Raw genomic sequence first — 16,497 nt, 5'->3', positions numbered from 1 at the left:
ACATACTTTTTTCTTTTTTTTTCTTTTTTTTTTTTTTTTAGAGCACGAGCAAGGGAGGGGAAGAGAGAGAAGGAGACAGGATCTGAAGCAGGCTCCACTCTGACAGCAGAAAGCCCAATGTGGGGCTGGAACTCCCAAGCTGCGAGCTCACGACCTGAGTCGAAGTTGACTGCCCAACGGATGAAGCCACCTGGGCGCTCCTACAGCCAGTTTTAACCAGTTTTCAGGTTAAGGTGTAGATAGGTAGAATGGATGCTAATACTGGGGAAAGGGGCGAGGGCAGGGAGGCATGGGTGTATGGCACACACTAGTGTTAGTGGTTCAAAGGGATGTAAAACACCTTTCTGTCATGTATCAGTGTCTGAAAAGTGGCACACAGGAAGAAGTTTGTTGACTAAACCAGAACCATGTTGAACAAATGAATGCATACCTGCCTGATGGTCTGAGCCAACAACAATATCTCACTGTAACAAACCGATACTAGTGGGGGCGCGCAGCTGGGTGGCTCAGTCAGTTGAGCTCGGACTCGATTTCCAGGCCGGTCATGATCCCAGGGTGGTGGGATCGAGCCCTGTGGCTGGCTCCACTCTACCAGCTTGAGAGTCTCTCTGCCTTTGTCCCCCCACCCTCTCACGTGCACTTTCTCTTGCTTTCTCAAATTAAAAAAATTTTAAAAACTGGCCTTTAAAAATAAAGGAGTCCTTTCCCCGTCTGACACGGCTGTGGCGGCCCTTACACTTCACGTGCCTTCGGTGTCTCGGCGCCCTGGCAGTTTAGCCCTCTATGAGCCCCGCTGCCAGGCTCCCACCGCAGCCGCACAGCCCCCTGGGAGCAACCCGCTTCCGCCTCCCGAGCCCGGCTTCCGGCCGAGGTGGGGCGCCTGCGCTTCCCCGCGGGTGGATTCTGCGCGCGCGCCCCCCCCAGGACTGGAGCCAGTTTCCTGGCCCCGACGTCTCCCCATGCCTGTTCTTTCCGGTGGTGGGCTTGCTGCGCCCCGGTCCGTCAGAGGAGCCCCGGGCGGAGCAGGCGCGTCACGCGTCTCACCGCACCCTCTCGAACCCTTTGACGGGGCTCTGTCGGAGTGGTGGGGTCTGAGGCCCTGGCTCAGTGTTCAACCACGGCGTCCTCTACTGAAGGACCCCACGGCCCTGTGAGGCCCCGGAAGCCCTGCTTCTTCCGCCAGAACACGGGAGGCCTGCGGCTCATCCCCATCTTACCCCAGCTTCTCAAAATAGTTTGTCCCACCTGAAGCCCTAACTCAGACCCCGGCATCCCCAGCGGGCCACGTGCGCCCCGCGCCGCCGGTGCGCGCCCCGCCTCGGGGGAGGAGCCGGCCCGCTCCGGCCACTGTGTCAGAGCAGCAGCCAGCTCGTGTGCTCCGGCCGCCCAGGCTTCCTCTCCACCCCGGCTCGCTCCCGCCCTTTCCTCTTCCCTTTCATTCCCAGGCTCTTCCCGCCGCCTCTCCCGGCTCGCCCGCCTTCGCAGTCGGCTTGGCGGCTCAAGCCGTGGGACCGGTGAGTGTCACCCCCAGCCCAGATCCGAAGCGCTTTGCGACCCCGAAGGGGCAGGTTTGTCCATGGAGCGCTGAGGAACAGGGGGCGTCTTCCTCTCCCTTTTCCCATTTCCTTTTTGACCGTCTCTTATCTCAGGAGAGGGCAGCCCAGCTCCTGGCCCCTGCCAAGAACAAGAACCTTCTATGGTCACCCTCCACCTCTCCACCTTGTTGGCAGGAGGCGGCCCGAAGTAGGGGAAAGGTCTCAGTTGGTAGGCTGAGTCCCGGCTCCTGCCCCTCTCCTCGTCCTCCTAGGGACAGGGAAGGGGCGGCTGGTACCGGGAAGCGTCAAGGTAGCCGCGCCCTTGGCTAGGGTCACATCCACCTTCCTGGGAAGGACGTACTCTCCCCGTGCCAGGTGCTTCCGGAGCGGCACCTCGTCCAGAGAGGAAGTCCTGGTTCCCGCCGTGAACCTGGGGATGGCCCCCCTTGGGTTCCCAGGACCCTCACCCAGATTTTCTCGTCTGCCCTCCCACTGCCCTCTAAGCCCAGGAGGAACCTGAGCCTGGGGAGGAGGAGCCTAGTGATCAGGTTGCTTCTTGCCTTGGTGTTTCATCTGTTCATTACCATCGCTGTTCTACCCACGGTGGTCACACCCTTTCCAGAAATTCTAGGCAGGTAACCGCGAAAACTGGAGAGAGCAAGAGCTGGGAGAACTGGAGAAAACCGCTCTCATCTGACTTGACTCTGGCTATGAACGAACGCTGCATCGTAATAAACAACTTTTGCAAAGCTTCTTCTGAGGTACTAGCCCATTTGATCCTTAACTCAGCATTTTGAGGTGTAGATATTAGTATTCCTTTTTGCCAACGAGTAAACGGAATAAGGTTTAGAGAGCTAGTGTGATCTGCCTTGCAGGAGTTGTGGTCTTTCGTTTCTAACTCCACAACCTATTATGCTCCCCCTTTGATCCTCTCTTAAAATGAGCTTCGAGTTGAGGGAGCTTTGTTCTCCTTGAGTCTTGGTTGGCCTCCTCATGGCTCTCTCTTGGACAGCATATGGTTAGTGTCCAAGGTTAATGTGCCCAACACATTTCTGATGCCCTCTCTCCTTTTTCCAGTTTCCGTGAAGTCCTTATCTCTGAGTTCTTTCAAATGCTGGATGTATTCAGAGCCTCAAAAAAGCCTCTGCCAGGGTTAATTCATTACAGACACCCCTCATCCTCATCCCTTCTTGCTAGGGAGGTGTGAGATCTGGGAAATTCTGAGTCTGAGGGTCATTTACAATTTTTCAGAAATTGGCCTGGGTACAGCCTCACAACGCTCCGTCTCTGAGACAGATTTTCCTCTGAAATCCTTGCCTTCTTAACGTTGACACTGGACTGTTCTACCTGATTAGTGTCCCCAAATGGATTATCTGTCTTGAGTAGTACTAACAATATTCCCCCTCTGAGTGAATATTCAGATTTGTACTCCCATGACATCAATGACCTTCACAACCCACCTGAAGGTTAGCTTGTAAGGTAGATTTTACTATCTCCATTTTCAAGATGAGGGATCAAGGTGGGCCAGGAAGGTGATGTGGCTGTCCTATGAATGACTGAGCTGTGATTTTGCTCCCTTACAACAACTTTCCTAGAGGATCAGGAATTGACTCCAGCCTCCCTGCTCTATCAGTTACTGACTATACTAAAATAGGATGTGGAGAGGATAGGACATGAGACTTCTCTGTCTCCTAGTGTCTTCATCCTCCATGGCACGCTGACTCAGAACATATGTAGCCCTACCTCAAACCCCTGTAGTAAAACTGGCCCTGAAGGAGCCCCGGGAGCCTCTCGAGGTTCTCATAAAAGTTTTCCCTGTTCCCTAATTGGCAGGGGATAGGACAGCCTTTTCCTCTTTGCCCAGGCTTGCCCTGGTTCTCATTGCAGTTCCTCATGCTTGGTGGGAGGAGCAAGAGTGAGTCACCCTGGAGAAGCCCTTACCTGTGTGTGGCCCTTGTTTTCTCTCTCATGTCATAGGCTCTGGGGGTGACTCTTCTCAGATTCCTCTGGAACTAAGCCCTTTGCTGGACCCATGCTCCAGCCTGTGCCCCCATGACCAGGTGGATAGAACTCCTTGTGTCTATGACCCAGAACCCTGGCTGACCACATTGAAGCAGGATGCTCCAGCAGGTAAAACCTCACCTTTAGGTAACCTAGGCCCTGAAGCACCTAAGGCATCTTCCCATCTGTCACTTGGCTGAGTGAAATTTCCACTTGCCCTGACCTGGAAGGGAAAGATCCCTTAGAGGTTTTTTCTTTTTTTCTCTTTTCATGTAGTCACTCCAGTCACTTTTCATTTGTCGTTGAGAATCTTTTCCTGATACCTAATTTGAATCTCTCTTATTATGGTCTTTAGCTCTTTTTCCTGGGAATGGTAAGATGGGATTGGTAGGGGAATCCTGAAGGCACTTTGATGATTTCATAAGCCTGAACCAGTGAGGGAGTCCTGAGAAATGTCCCTGCCAGCCTGAACTGTTGAGGTACAATGAAAGCCTGGGGCTTCCAAGAGGAGGTGTTCTTTGAAGCTGAACCTTAAAGAATATGTAGGAAGTAGACGGGGGAGAAGGGAAATAAGTACTCCAGGCAAAGAGGTCAGCTTGTGCAAAAATGTGGGTGAAGATGTCTATGTGGAAATATAGAAGAATTCTGATGAATGGATCATGAGTGAGGGGTTGCTATTGTGACGTGAAACCTGCCCTTACTCCAGGCCTCTGCCTCCTTAAAAAGGCTACTATGGCCTCAGCCTTGCAGGATTCCAAATCACCCATCTCCTATCCATATCATCCTTCCTATGCACCTCTCTGTCCAGAGAATGCCAGTAGATATTCGCTGAATTTTTACAAAATGTTGCCAGGCACTGGGCTGAGGCAGATGTTTAAGGTGATACCTGCTCTCTAGGAGCTCACAGTCTAGTGGACTCCTAGGCAGGTGAGTGCCTGAGACTTAATCAGGATAACCAAGTGTGAAGCCAGGCAGCCTCAAGGGAGCCCTAATAGACACTACTACTTGATCATCTTCCAGACTTTTGTGTCATGAAATGGGCTTGAGACTGCAGAGAAGTCGGTGAGACAGTTGTCTGCTCTGGCTTTTTCTGTTTCTTTTTAACTTTTTTTTTTTTTTTTTTTCTTATTAAGAAAGTAGTAATGGGGTGCCTGGGTAGCTCAGTTGGCTAAGTGTCCAGCTCTTGATTTTGGCTCAGCTCATGATCTGACAGTTTGTGGGATTAAGTCCCAGGTTGGGCTCTGTGTTGACAGCATTGGGATTCTCTATCCCTCTCTCTCTGCCCCTCCCCAGCTCTCGAGCATACTCTCTCTTTCAAAATATATAAACATTTTTGTTTTTTTTTTAAAGCAGTAATGTTCATCACAACCATACTAGCAAGCTGCTCTGTGTTGAGCCCTTGCTATGTAGTGGGTAGTATGCTAAGCATCTTACATGTATAATTTTGTTTAGTCCTCAAACAAGTTACAATGTTATATGTACAGTGCTACTCTATCCCCATTTTGGAGATAAGGCTCAGAGAGGTTAAGTGACTTATTCAAGGTCACATTCACTATAAGCGGTGTAGAAAATATAAGCAAAAAGAACATTAAATTTTAATTGGGGTGGCTGGGTGGCTCAGTTGGTTAAGTGTCCAACTTCTGATTTCGGCTCAGGTCGTAATCTCATAGTTCATGGGTTCAAGCCCCGCATTGGGCTTCATTTCACACTGACAGTGCAGAGCCTGCTTGGGAGTCTCTCTGTGCCCCTTCCCCACTCATGCATGCATGTGCTCTTGCTCTCTCGCTCTCTAAATAAACCTTAAGATTACCCATAATTTTACTACCCAGAGATAACATTTTAGAAAATATCCTGTATTTTTTCCCTAAATATATATATATATTTAAAAGATTTGAAGCTATCATACTTTTTTGTAACCTATTTTACTTCATTGTAAGGATATACTATAAATTGTCTACCATTTGGTCATTTGGGTTGTTTTCAGTTTGCTTTACAATTACAAATAGCTGAATATATACTGAATCTTCTTATGGCCTTTACATAGGACCGTTTTCTTTTTTTTTTTTTTAATTTTTTTTTTTAATGTTTATTTATTTTTGAGAGAGACAGAGACAGAATGTGAGTGGGTTAGGGGCAGAGAGAGAGGGAGACACAGAAACAGAAGCAGGCTCCAGGCTCTGAGCTGTCAGCACAGAGCCCGACGCGGGGCTCGAACTCACGAGCTGTGAAATCATGACCTGAGCCGAAGTCGGACGCTCAACCGACTGAGCCACCCAGGCGCCCCAGGACCGTTTTCTAAAAGCAGAATTGCAGGCTTAAGAGGCATGTGTAGTTTTTAGGCATTGACATATTATTGCCTAATTAAAGAAGAGCTGCTTTTAAAAGAATAATAATAGCTAACTTTTGGGGCATATGCCAGGTGCCTTCTCTAAATATTGATGTGCTTATTAGTGTCTGAGGTAGGTGCTACCACCATTCCCATTTTACAGATGAGGAAAATTGAGGGACAGAGAGATTAAGGAACTTACATAACATTGTACAACTAGGCAGTGGTAGAATCTGGATTCAAATCCAGGCAATCTAGCTTTCAGGTCCAGGCTCTTGACCATTATACTTAGCTACTTCCTTGGTTGGATCAGAGCTGATCACAAATGATGGCTCAGATTGTGATTTTTACCCGTCTAGAACAGAGGGATTTGCATGGATCCAGCCATGCTCTGACCTCAGCATTTATCCTGGAGGCCAAGAGCCTACTTTGTGGATTATGGTGGGCCCAAATTCAGAAAACAGGCAATATCTTTGGAAGGAAACTTGTTGCTGGGCCTCTCAGATGACACTTGCCACCTTGGCTAGCGGGGGTTGAACTTTTAATGTTCACTAATCTCATTGGAAACCTACACAGGTCATATCATGTACTCCTTTCTCCAAAAGCAGATTTCAGCCAGGTGCTACTACCTTATATTCTCCACCCCATCTTTCCTGCAGTCTTCAGAGAGATAGGAGGAGAAATGGAACCATGAGAGGAAAATGGAAAGAGAAAACATGTGGAAAGTGTAGGCATAAAGGATGAGCAAGGGTGAAGGAGAAAGGGCCTTTTCCTCTTGGTACCTATTCTTAACCTCATCCAACTTCCAAGCCAGTCTCCCTCTCAAAAAGACCCAGGGCAGAGGAAACTAATTAAATAGCCAGGCTAAATTTAAGCCCCAAGAGCCAGGTGATGAAGGTGTGGGGCTACCTCACAGCTGATTTTTTATCACAAGCTAAATGGTCTCTTTCCAAAAAGGCCCAAACCATGATTCTTTTTTTGTGTGTCCCCCTACAGCAGCCCCCAACCTTGGGCCCCACCCCTGCCAGGCCTAATAAGGCTGGTAGCTGTCCAGCCTGAAAGCTGGAACTCATCCAGAGGAGAGGGGATAGAATTTATTCATTTATTGAGTACACACTATGTGCCAGGCACTAAATGCTTTGTGTATCTCTTCTTTTTTTAAATTATTATTATTTTTAGAGAGAGTGTGCAAGCTGGGGAAAGGGGCAGAGGGAGAGAGAATCCCAAGCAGGCTCCACGCTGTCAGCACAGATCCCAACACACGATCCTGGGATCATGACCTGATCCAAAATTAAGAGTTGGACGCTCAACTGACTGAGCCACCCAGGTGCCCCTATATCTTCCTATTTTTCTGTCCAGTAGCCCTGTGAGTGAAGTGGTTTTATTTTCTTTTATTTACAAATGAAGAAGCTGTGGCTCAGTGAAGTTAAGTAGCTTACCCAGGTTCATAGGCTTAGTAAGTGGCAGACCTGAAATATGAACCCCAGCCAGCCTATGTTATTAGTGTCTGAGGTAGTAGAACTAGAAGCCTGTTCTCTTGCTGCTATATAGGCCCCTACCCCTACATTGCTGCCAGCTGGTCTCAGTCCCAGCTTTCATGGCCCTCTTCTCATGGCCTCTCAGGTTAATGGCCACAGTTCAGGCTCTGATGCCCAAGGAGGAAAATCCCTCAGAGAAGACCTACAGGAGTTCCTGGGCGGGGAGGCCCTGTTGCATGAGCTGGATGACCTCACCAAGGTGAATCCTGTGACGCTGGAGACAGGTATGGGCCTCCCTGTCCTTAAGAGTGCCATCTCTAAGGGGTGCCTGGCTGACTCAGTCAGTGGAGCATATGATTCTTGATGTCAAGCCCCATGTTGGGCGTAGAGATTACTTAAAAATAAAATCTTAAAAAAAAAAAAAGTGCCCTCTCCAAGAGGGTGGAGATGTGATGTGGGGATTCAGCCAGCTTCCCCTGGTCAGAACAAGGCAGACAGGACTCCTCACCTGGAGCCAAATGGGCTGCTCCAGACCTTTGTCTGGCAGCTGCACCCAGGCTCCCCAGGGCAGACTTTGCTCCGGATTTGGGTCTCATCTTAATTAGATCTTGGACCTATTCATCAGGGAGCTGCTGGGATCTAAAGGCATTTGGCTAATTGCAAAGGTAGCGCTGTTAGGCTAGTGTTTGTCTATGTTTGTATTTGAGCCACAGTTTGCTAAAGGTGCCTCTGCTTCAGTTCTGAGGTGTTTGCAGGCTCGGTACGCAGCGGACATGTTCTACACCAGTGCTGGCTGCACCTTGGTGGCTCTGAACCCCTTCAAGCCTGTGCCTCAGCTCTACTCACCAGCACTGATGAGAGAGTACCATGCTGCTCCTCAGCCCCAGGTAAGCCTCAGCCACTTCCTGGGCCTCCTTACAGCATCTTCATCGTTATCCACCTATTCACCAGCCATGCAGTAGTTCAGAGTCTGCTGGTGCCATGGCCCTGCCCACCAGGAGATTGAATTTTGGACACATGACAGTAGGTGCAAAGTGGGAGATAAATACTTGTTTAACTGAGTTTGGAACCTAAAATAAGGGTATGGGATAATAGATTTTTGTCTTATGTGTGACTTTATTAATAGGAAAGAATTTACAAAGGTATATTTGTGTATTTAATAAACCACATTTTTGAAAAGAAGAAAATTACATGTGATTAGGACTGCCCTAGAAAACTCTGCATGTGTTCCTCTTCGCTGAGAAAAATGAGAGGAGTAAATGCTGATGGGATGGAGGTGGTACAGGCAGGGAATTGGCTAGTTGGTGTTTAAGTGCATGATGTGTTCAGGGAGAGGCAAGAGCAAATGTGCTGGCAGGAGGGCTGCTGTCAAGGAGAGAAGTAGTAGATGAGATGGGAGATGAGATAAGAAGGGTCTGAAGCAGGCAGAGTGAATCTACAGTGCTTTGTCCCCAGGGACTGACTAGAGCTGGTTCAGGAAAGTAAAACAGGATATAGGGAGTCAGTCCCCAGGGACTGACTAGAGTTAGGTTCAGGAAAGTAAAACAGGATATAGGGAGAACAGTTGGAAGCTTTTAACAGTTCAGGCAAGAGGTGGCAGGGGCAGGTGCAGAGGGATGGCTCTGACACCATCCAGAATCGTGCCTTTTCCCTTCAGGAAGCTGTGGGTAGGTGGTAATTGCTAGGCAGGCAGTGCTGGGCTGGCTAGGCATCATGCAGTTGGCATCGCCCTCCTGAAGCTCGTGTGTGGTTAAGTGTCCAAGTGGACTCCTTGGGAAGTCTGCTCTGAGAGCCCATATCTCACTGACTGACTCCTTCTTCAAAGGCAAAAGCCATGTCATGGTTACCTATTTCCCCAGTGCCTGGTTTAATGCCCAGCACATTGAGGATAATTAAATACCTGTTGATGGAAAGAACAGTGGCCTTGGAATTTAAATCACATGGTTGTATTTACTTGCTGAGAGACCTTGGAAAGGTTATTTAGCCCCTCCAAACCTCAGATTTCTCATTTATACAATAGGATTAGCTATGTAACTAATGCACAGATTTTTAAAAAAAATTTTTAATGCTTTTTTTCTTTTTGAGAGAGAGAGAGGGAGAGAGATGAGTGAGAGCAGGGGAGGGGAAGAGAAAGAGGGATACCCAGAATCCGAAGCAGGCTTCAGACTGAGCTGACAGCACAGGGCATGACGTGAGGCTGGAGCCCATGAATTGCAGGCTCATGACCTGAGCTGAGGTTGGATGCTTAACCGATTGAGCCATCCAGGTGCCCCTAATGCATAGATTTTTTAGGCAGTAACTTGTAGGAAAATTCTTTGCATGCTACAAAGTACAATAACATAAAATAATAAATAGCAGAAAAAGACTATTAAGATGGGAGGACAGAGTGTTAAGGTTATAGACTGGTCAAGGCCAGCACTGCTTCCAGTCTGAGAGAAGATGGGTAATTATAGCCAGCATAGGGGTCCCATAGTTTGGTCTAACACTGTTACAGCCAGGAAGTTTTTCTAGAGGAAGCCTCCTTGTACTGCTGTTGGCAGCCTCCCCATTTCAGCCATCATTGGATCAGCTACTATTTGGAGACAGTCATTCCCTCATGTGACCTTTACCCCTTGATGTTCTAGAAACTGAGGCCTCACATCTTTGCTGTGGGTGAACAGACCTATAGGAATGTCCAGAGCCTGATCGAACCAGTCAACCAGTCTATCATTGTCAGCGGAGAGAGTGGTGCTGGAAAGGTAAGGAGGGCCTCTTTCCCACCCTCTCAATTTCGTGACTGGTGGGGGTGGTAGAAAGGAAGGAGTGGAGTTGTTTGCTGCCTAGTTCAGATAGGCAAATAGGCTGGCTCAAACAGAAAGTCACTGTGCCGCAGTGGGCAAGCACTGGGCAGGAAGTCAGGAGACAGGGTTCTAGTCCAGGCTCTTCCATGTAACCCTGGGTAAGATACTTTCTTTCTCAGTCTTCCTTTTCTTATCAAATGTCTCAGCCCTTGCGGTTCCTGGGTGTTTCAGTTGGTTAAGCATCTGATTTCAGCTCAGGTTATGATCTCATGATTCGTGGGTCCAAGCCCCATGTTGGGCTCTGTGCTAATAGCTCAGAGCCTGGAGCCTGCTTCAGATTCTGTGTCTCCCTCTCTCTCTCTCTCTCTGCCCCTCACCTGCTCGCACTCTGTCTCTCTCTCAAAAATAAATGTTAAAAAAAATTACAAAACAAAAAATAGTCTCAGCTCTGGGGCACATGGGTGGCTCAGTTGGTTAAGCGTCTGCCTTCGGCTCAGGTCATGATCTCATGGTTTGTGAGTTCGAGCCCCACATTGGGCTCTCTGCTGTCCACACAGTGCCTGCTTTGGATCCTCTGTACCCCTCTCTTTCTGCCTCTCTCTCTCTCTCAAAAATAAATAAATAAAACTTCAAAAATGTTAAAAACAAAAAAAAGGTCTCCTCTCTGACACCATTGGAAACAGAGGTCAGCTATTGGGATTCCAGAATAGTGGTTAAGAGCACATTAGAAAGGTATTTAGCTTCTGCAAACCTCAGTTCTTTCACTTGTAAAATGATAAGGACAGGAGGACCAACACCTAACTCCTGGGACTCCAATGACAGTTAAATGAACAAGTGCACATAGGCACTTGGTGGCATGCTTGGCACATGGCAGAACTCCTCTAAAGTAGCTGGGGTGACTTGTGGGAAAGGGTTTATTGGAGGAGCCCACTTGCATCCTCGGGTTCCCCATGATGGCAAGGGCAGTGCATCAGGCCAGTTGTGGCGAAGGACAGAAGCATTTGATATGATCAACTGGCCCCCTAGGTGGCAGAACCACAAATGAGACAGAATGTTGCACAGGGATGGTTAAGGAGTTGAACAGCTGGTCAGAGGAGGCCAATGGGCCAGGCCTCACCACCTTCTTGCCAAGCCTCACCTAGCCACCCCACCCTTTCCACAATGCTTTTACCCTCACAAGAGATTCTTTTTTTTTTTTTTTTTTTTTTTAAGTTTATTTTTGAGAGAGAAAGCATGAACGGGGGTGGGGCAGAGAGGGAAAGAGAATTCATGCTGTCAGTACAGAGCCCAACACAGGGCTCGATCCCATGAACTGTGAGATCATGACCTGAGCTGAAATCAAGTTGGATGCTTAACCAACTGAGCCACCCAGGCATCCACAAGGAATTCTTTAGAACATAAACTGCTTCTGCCTATACTCACATATGAGAGAATTGCTGAGTACTGAGTACCTGGCAGCTTCTAGGCCGTGGGCTAGCCACTGAAGAGTGGCAGGGGGAGGAAAGAGATGGAAAATGCAAAATATAGCTTTTAGAGGGCTCAGTCCACTGGGAAAGATAGGCAAGGAAACAGGTGAAGACGGTAAGCTGCAGGGAAGGCAGCTTGGACTTGGATGTGGAGAGGATCTTTAAGAGCTCCATCAAGGTAGCCAGTACAATAGCTCATACCCAGCTCCTAGAGAAAGCTTATTGTCCTCCAGAGCAATTGTGGGGCGCTGAGGCTGTACCTGGCCTGAAACCCATGCAACCAAAGTACTGTAGCCCTTTATTGAGCAGCCACTATGTTCATGTGCTGGGTCTGTATGGTTTTTTTCATTTATTTTTAATAAGTAGTAGCATAGTTACATAGTTCAAAAATCAAGTGTACTGCAAGGCTTACAAAGAAAAATAGCAACCCCACCCCATATCTCTCAAGACTATTCCCTCTCTCCAGAGGCAACGACTTTCACATCTTCTAGCAGTTTATTTGGGTGTTTGCATCTGTATTTCTAAACAATATGCTTATATTGTTAATTTTTCAGTTTTTGACCTTATCTGTTCACTTCCTACTATGATTAAGGTACCTGGGTGGTTCAGTCGGTTAAGTATCCAACTTTGGCTTGGGTCATGATCTCATGGTTTGTGGGATCGAGCCCCACATTGGGCTCTGTGCTGACAGCCTGGAGCCCGCTTCGGATTCTGTGTCTCCCTCTCTCTCTGCCCTCCCCTGTTTATACACTCTCTCTCTCAAAAATAAATAAACATGAAAAGAATTAAAAAAAAAAAAAAAAGATTTAGCCCTATTTCTCTGCCCCCAAATACATAAGTAATTATGTCATGATTTTATTTTTAATGTTTATTTATGTTTGAGAGAGACAGAGACAGAGACTGTGTGTGAGCAGGGGAGGGGCAGAGAGAGAGACAGAATCTGAAGCAGGCTCCAGGTTCTGAGCTGTCAGCACAGAGCCTGATGCGGGGCTCAACCCAGGAACCATGAGATCACCACCTGAGCCAAAGTTGGATGCTCAACCGACTGAGCCACCCAGGCGCCTCTCATGATTTTTAATTAATATGCAGTATTACAGCCATGTATGTATGTATTGTTCACAGCAGAACCGTATAATATACTATCCTTTCTTATATAATTTTTACTTTCCCTCTACTTAATAATTGCCCTTTTTTTTTCACTTGTTTAGTTTCTGTATACCTATTATTATTACTAAACTTGTCACCAAAGCTGGACTCACCTGATGGCAAGTATATCAGGTTTTTTGTTGTTTTGTTTTTTTGTCATGGGGGTATTCTTATGGAGCTCCCAGATCTCCTGCTCCGACCTGGACTGGTGGGAGGCCTGGACTGCCAAGGGCTGTTGCCATGCAATTACTACCTGGGAGCTTCTCTGCTTCGCTCTGGGGATTCCCCAGTTGCCCTCTGTCCTATGACAAACCCCCTTGCTGGAACCCATTGTTTCAACTTCTTTAACAGCCTTGTTTTTATGGAGCACATTCTTTAGTAGCTTCCTGAAAAAAGTGTGTGGAGGGCAAATTTTTGAGTTGCACATCTGAAAATGTTTATTTTGCCTCAAACTTGATATGTTGGCTGGATTATATAATTCCAGGTTGGAAATCATTTTCTTTCCAAATTTATAAGGTTTTTTCTTCTATATTTTTTGAGTGTTGTGATAGAGAGTCCCAGTCCATAATGGTGATTTGTTTCTTCTTTCTAAAAGCCTTTAGAATCTTCATTTTTATCCATAGGTGTTAAAAACTCAGTCTTTATCTTGGTATGGTTTTTGTTTTTTGTTTTTCATTTATTGTGCTGGATATTTTATGTGGGTCTTTTTAACCTGAAAACTCATGTTCTTTTCTTTGGGGAAATTTGTATTATGCTAATAATTTAGTAATTTCCTCCCTCTGTTTTTTCTTTCTTTAACTTCTCTGTTAGTAGGAAGTTTGAGTAATTGTTTAATAGTCTTATTTTTCTCACTTACTCTTCCATCTCTTAATATTTTGTTCTACCTTCTGGGAGCTATTCTCTACCTTACAATTCATTTGAATTTTGCGATTGTGTTGAAAAAAGGTTAATTCTAGCAGTTCTTTTTTTTTTTTAAATACCTTTTTTGTTTGTTTATTTTTGAGAGAGCTCACACTAGCACAAGTGGGGGAGGGGCAGTGAGAGAGGGCGACAGAATCTGAAGCAAGCTCCAGGCTCTGAGCTGTCAGTACAGAGCCGAATGTAGGACTCGAACTCATGAGCTATGAGATATGACCTGAGCTGAAGTCAGACGTTTAACTGACTGAGCCACCCAGGTGCCTCTTCCTTTATTTCTTAAAGGTGTCCTCTGGAACTAGAAGCAGCAGAAGTGAGCAACCCTCCCATTTCACAGATGGGTGAAGTGCCTTGTCCAAGGACATAGTTAAATTCACTATTCCCCCATTTGGTCAGCAACATGTCTGGTGGAGAAGAGGGCTCTAGTGGGTACCATATCCTGAGGTCTGGTGGGAGGGAACATGGACTCGTCTCCCACAGGGTTGTTTCTGCTGCAGACATGGACATCCCGCTGCCTGATGAAGTTCTACGCTGTGGTGGCTGCCTCACCCACATCTTTGGAGAGTCACAAAATTGCAGAGAGAATTGAACAGCGCATCTTAAACTCCAACCCTGTCATGGAAGCTTTTGGTGAGCTTGGTGTCCTGTGCATAGTACCTCGGTTCCATTTCTTCTGGGATTTGCCATCTCCCAGGGAGAGGGGTAGTGCTTTGAGAGGAGAGTGTATCACTCACTGCCTTGGACCCTCAACCTCCTTCCAGGTACCCTTGGCCTCCTTCCACTAGAGTCATCCCCTCCTCTAGCCTAGGTAGATGTAACAGTATGCTGGAGAGGACTTTGTGGCTCTCCTAGTTCAAATCCTGTTCTTACATACAGTTTCCTGATGCTTCAGGGAAGAAGGGGACTTGTCTAAGAATGCTCATCAGTATTGTCCATGTTGGGACTCGAGCCTAGATGTGTCAGGCTGGGCCTACAGCTGCCCAGATGTAGGGTGGAGATAGGATTGTTGTACCTAGATGTTACCTAACTCAGTAGTGACAGCTTGTTGATTTTGGTCCTTTCCCTTCAAAGAAGACAGTCCCCGACCACTGAGGCTTGCTCATTCTAGTTCATTGCTAGGAAGTTCTAACTCTCCTGAAACACACTTGCTGAAGCCCGAGTGCCCATTCTCTAGTCCAGTCCCCTGTGACCTGGAAACCCACAAAGGGGCCTTCAGGTGACTTGCAGGTAGAGATGGCCCCCACCTTGGCCCATGAGGACCCTATAAACGTGGGGGAGTGTTATAAACATAGGTGTGATCTGTAGGGAATGCGTGCACACTGAGGAATAACAACAGCAGTCGCTTTGGGAAGTTCATCCAGCTACAGCTGAACAGGTAATGGCTGCTGCCACTCTGGCTGATGGGAGGACTGGGGTGGGGAGTTTGAAAGTGACTGGGGCAGTCTCCAGCCTGGGCTACCCTTATGGGCAGAACCCTGCTCCTCTTGGCATGTAATGTTTGTGGGCTAAATGAGCCTGAGGGTGATCTTTGAACCTAGAGACTTCTAGCTACTCCAGCCTCAGGGACCCAGAGGCAGTATTCTTGTCATGGCCTGTGAGTTCCTCCCGGCTTCACCCTTGCTCGGGGGCTTTGAGTTAAACTACCACCTTTCTGGACTATACCCCTACACTTGAAACTGGGGCTTCTGTTCTTGGTTTGGGATGGGACAAAATGACATATAGAGGGCTTGGTCCTGTCCACTGAGCAGGTCGCAGGGGAAAGTTCCAGAACAGCTAAGGACCTGCTGAGTGGTCCTTGTCCTCAACACCCACTTTAAGTGAAAGAGCTTTGGGGGGAGTGGCTAGATTGCATTCTGGGACAAGATAGTACCTAATAAATGGCTATGGAATGAATAGACCACTAATGGGCTCTGGCCTGCTTGTGCCCAGTGCCCAGCAGATGACTGGAGCTGCAGTCCAGACGTACCTCCTAGAGAAAACTCGAGTGACCTGCCAGGCCTCCAGTGAGAGGAACTTCCACATCTTCTACCAGGTTTGTGTCAGGCTGGGCCCACAGCTGCCCAGATGTAGAGTGGAGATGGGTCTGAGTGTCCAAACCCTCCCCTCCACCCCCACTATGCTCCAGGCCTGCCTCATTACCTGGCTTTCAGTGATGCTGCCCCTTATTCCTGGAAGTTTTATGCAACACTTCTGCCTCACGTTGGACCTCCACTCCCAGGATGGTTTTGACATGGAGATGCATTTGCTTTCTCTGTCAGACCAAAAGGTCCTTGAGACTGGGACTGTGTCACCCTCACCAAACTGAGGACTCCTAGAATGGCAACTGTTTCCAACAGAATGAGGGCTTCCCTAGAATTGTGTCTGATGTGTCTTCCATCAGACTGGGGGTTCCCTAGAGCATGGATAGTACATCTCCCTGCTCTCAGATGGGGACTGGGGGCTCTCTAGACAGGAGTGCTTTCCTCATCAGACCACAGGCCTCAGCAGGCTTTTTTGCATCAGAGATATTTAGAATATTTACTGCGGCTTTTGCCCCTAGGCCTGCCCTGGGCTCTGTGCCCTGACATCTCAACCTTGTAATGTCGAAGCATTTCTCCTCATCACAACCCCAGGCTTATGCAGGCCTGGTCTTCCTCACACCCCCACCTCAGCCACCCTCCCACTCCTCCCCACAGATCTGTAAAGGAGCCAGCGTGGATGAGAGGCTCCAGTGGCACCTCCCCGAGGGAGCATCCTTCTCTTGGCTACCTAACCCAGAGAGGACCTTGGAAGGTAGGGGGAGTCTTGCCTAGCACCCTGGGCTAGCGCATCAGTACCACTCACATTCTGCATAGGGCCTGCCTTCTTCAC

The 16,497-nt window shown here is 47.8% G+C and overlaps 2 protein-coding genes across 10 annotated transcripts in view; one reads left to right on the top strand and one right to left on the bottom strand.

Annotated features, from left to right (window-relative positions):
• PIGW (phosphatidylinositol glycan anchor biosynthesis class W) overlaps positions 1 to 16,497 on the bottom strand; it is a 40,750-nt gene that overhangs the window by 2,469 nt on the left and 21,784 nt on the right. Inside the window, exon 1 of one of the 4 annotated variants that reach the window (XM_053892790.1) lies at positions 737 to 820. The exons of 2 other annotated variants lie outside the window; for them this stretch is intronic. The gene's annotated coding sequence lies outside the window, so the exon portion shown is untranslated. Of the gene's footprint in view, positions 1 to 678; positions 821 to 16,497 lie in introns of those variants that run through there. One more of the 4 variants, XM_053892788.1, reaches the window with a different exon arrangement.
• The window catches only part of MYO19 (myosin XIX), a 31,578-nt gene continuing 16,383 nt past the window's right edge, over positions 1,303 to 16,497 (top strand). For 3 of the 6 annotated variants that reach the window (XM_019424046.2, XM_019424049.2, XM_019424044.2), the window contains exons 1-10: positions 1,303 to 1,514; positions 2,158 to 2,296; positions 3,513 to 3,665; positions 7,486 to 7,624; positions 8,079 to 8,227; positions 9,965 to 10,078; positions 14,145 to 14,277; positions 14,953 to 15,022; positions 15,577 to 15,679; positions 16,323 to 16,419. In XM_019424046.2, coding sequence (XP_019279591.1) covers positions 3,654 to 3,665; positions 7,486 to 7,624; positions 8,079 to 8,227; positions 9,965 to 10,078; positions 14,145 to 14,277; positions 14,953 to 15,022; positions 15,577 to 15,679; positions 16,323 to 16,419 — 817 coding nt within the window. In that variant the 5' untranslated portion in view covers positions 1,303 to 1,514; positions 2,158 to 2,296; positions 3,513 to 3,653. Of the gene's footprint in view, positions 1,515 to 2,157; positions 2,297 to 3,512; positions 3,666 to 7,473; positions 7,625 to 8,078; positions 8,228 to 9,964; positions 10,079 to 14,127; positions 14,278 to 14,952; positions 15,023 to 15,576; positions 15,680 to 16,322; positions 16,420 to 16,497 lie in introns of those variants that run through there. The other 3 variants (XM_019424047.2, XM_019424045.2, XM_019424050.2) reach the window with 2 other exon arrangements.

This window comes from Panthera pardus, unplaced genomic scaffold, assembly GCF_024362965.1.
Source record: "Panthera pardus isolate Hobbes unplaced genomic scaffold, ASM2436296v1 HiC_scaffold_3, whole genome shotgun sequence".
Taxonomy (NCBI): domain Eukaryota; kingdom Metazoa; phylum Chordata; class Mammalia; order Carnivora; family Felidae; genus Panthera; species Panthera pardus.
The sequence above is the reverse complement of the archived record's forward strand: the minus strand, read 5'-3'. Positions and strand labels throughout refer to the sequence as shown.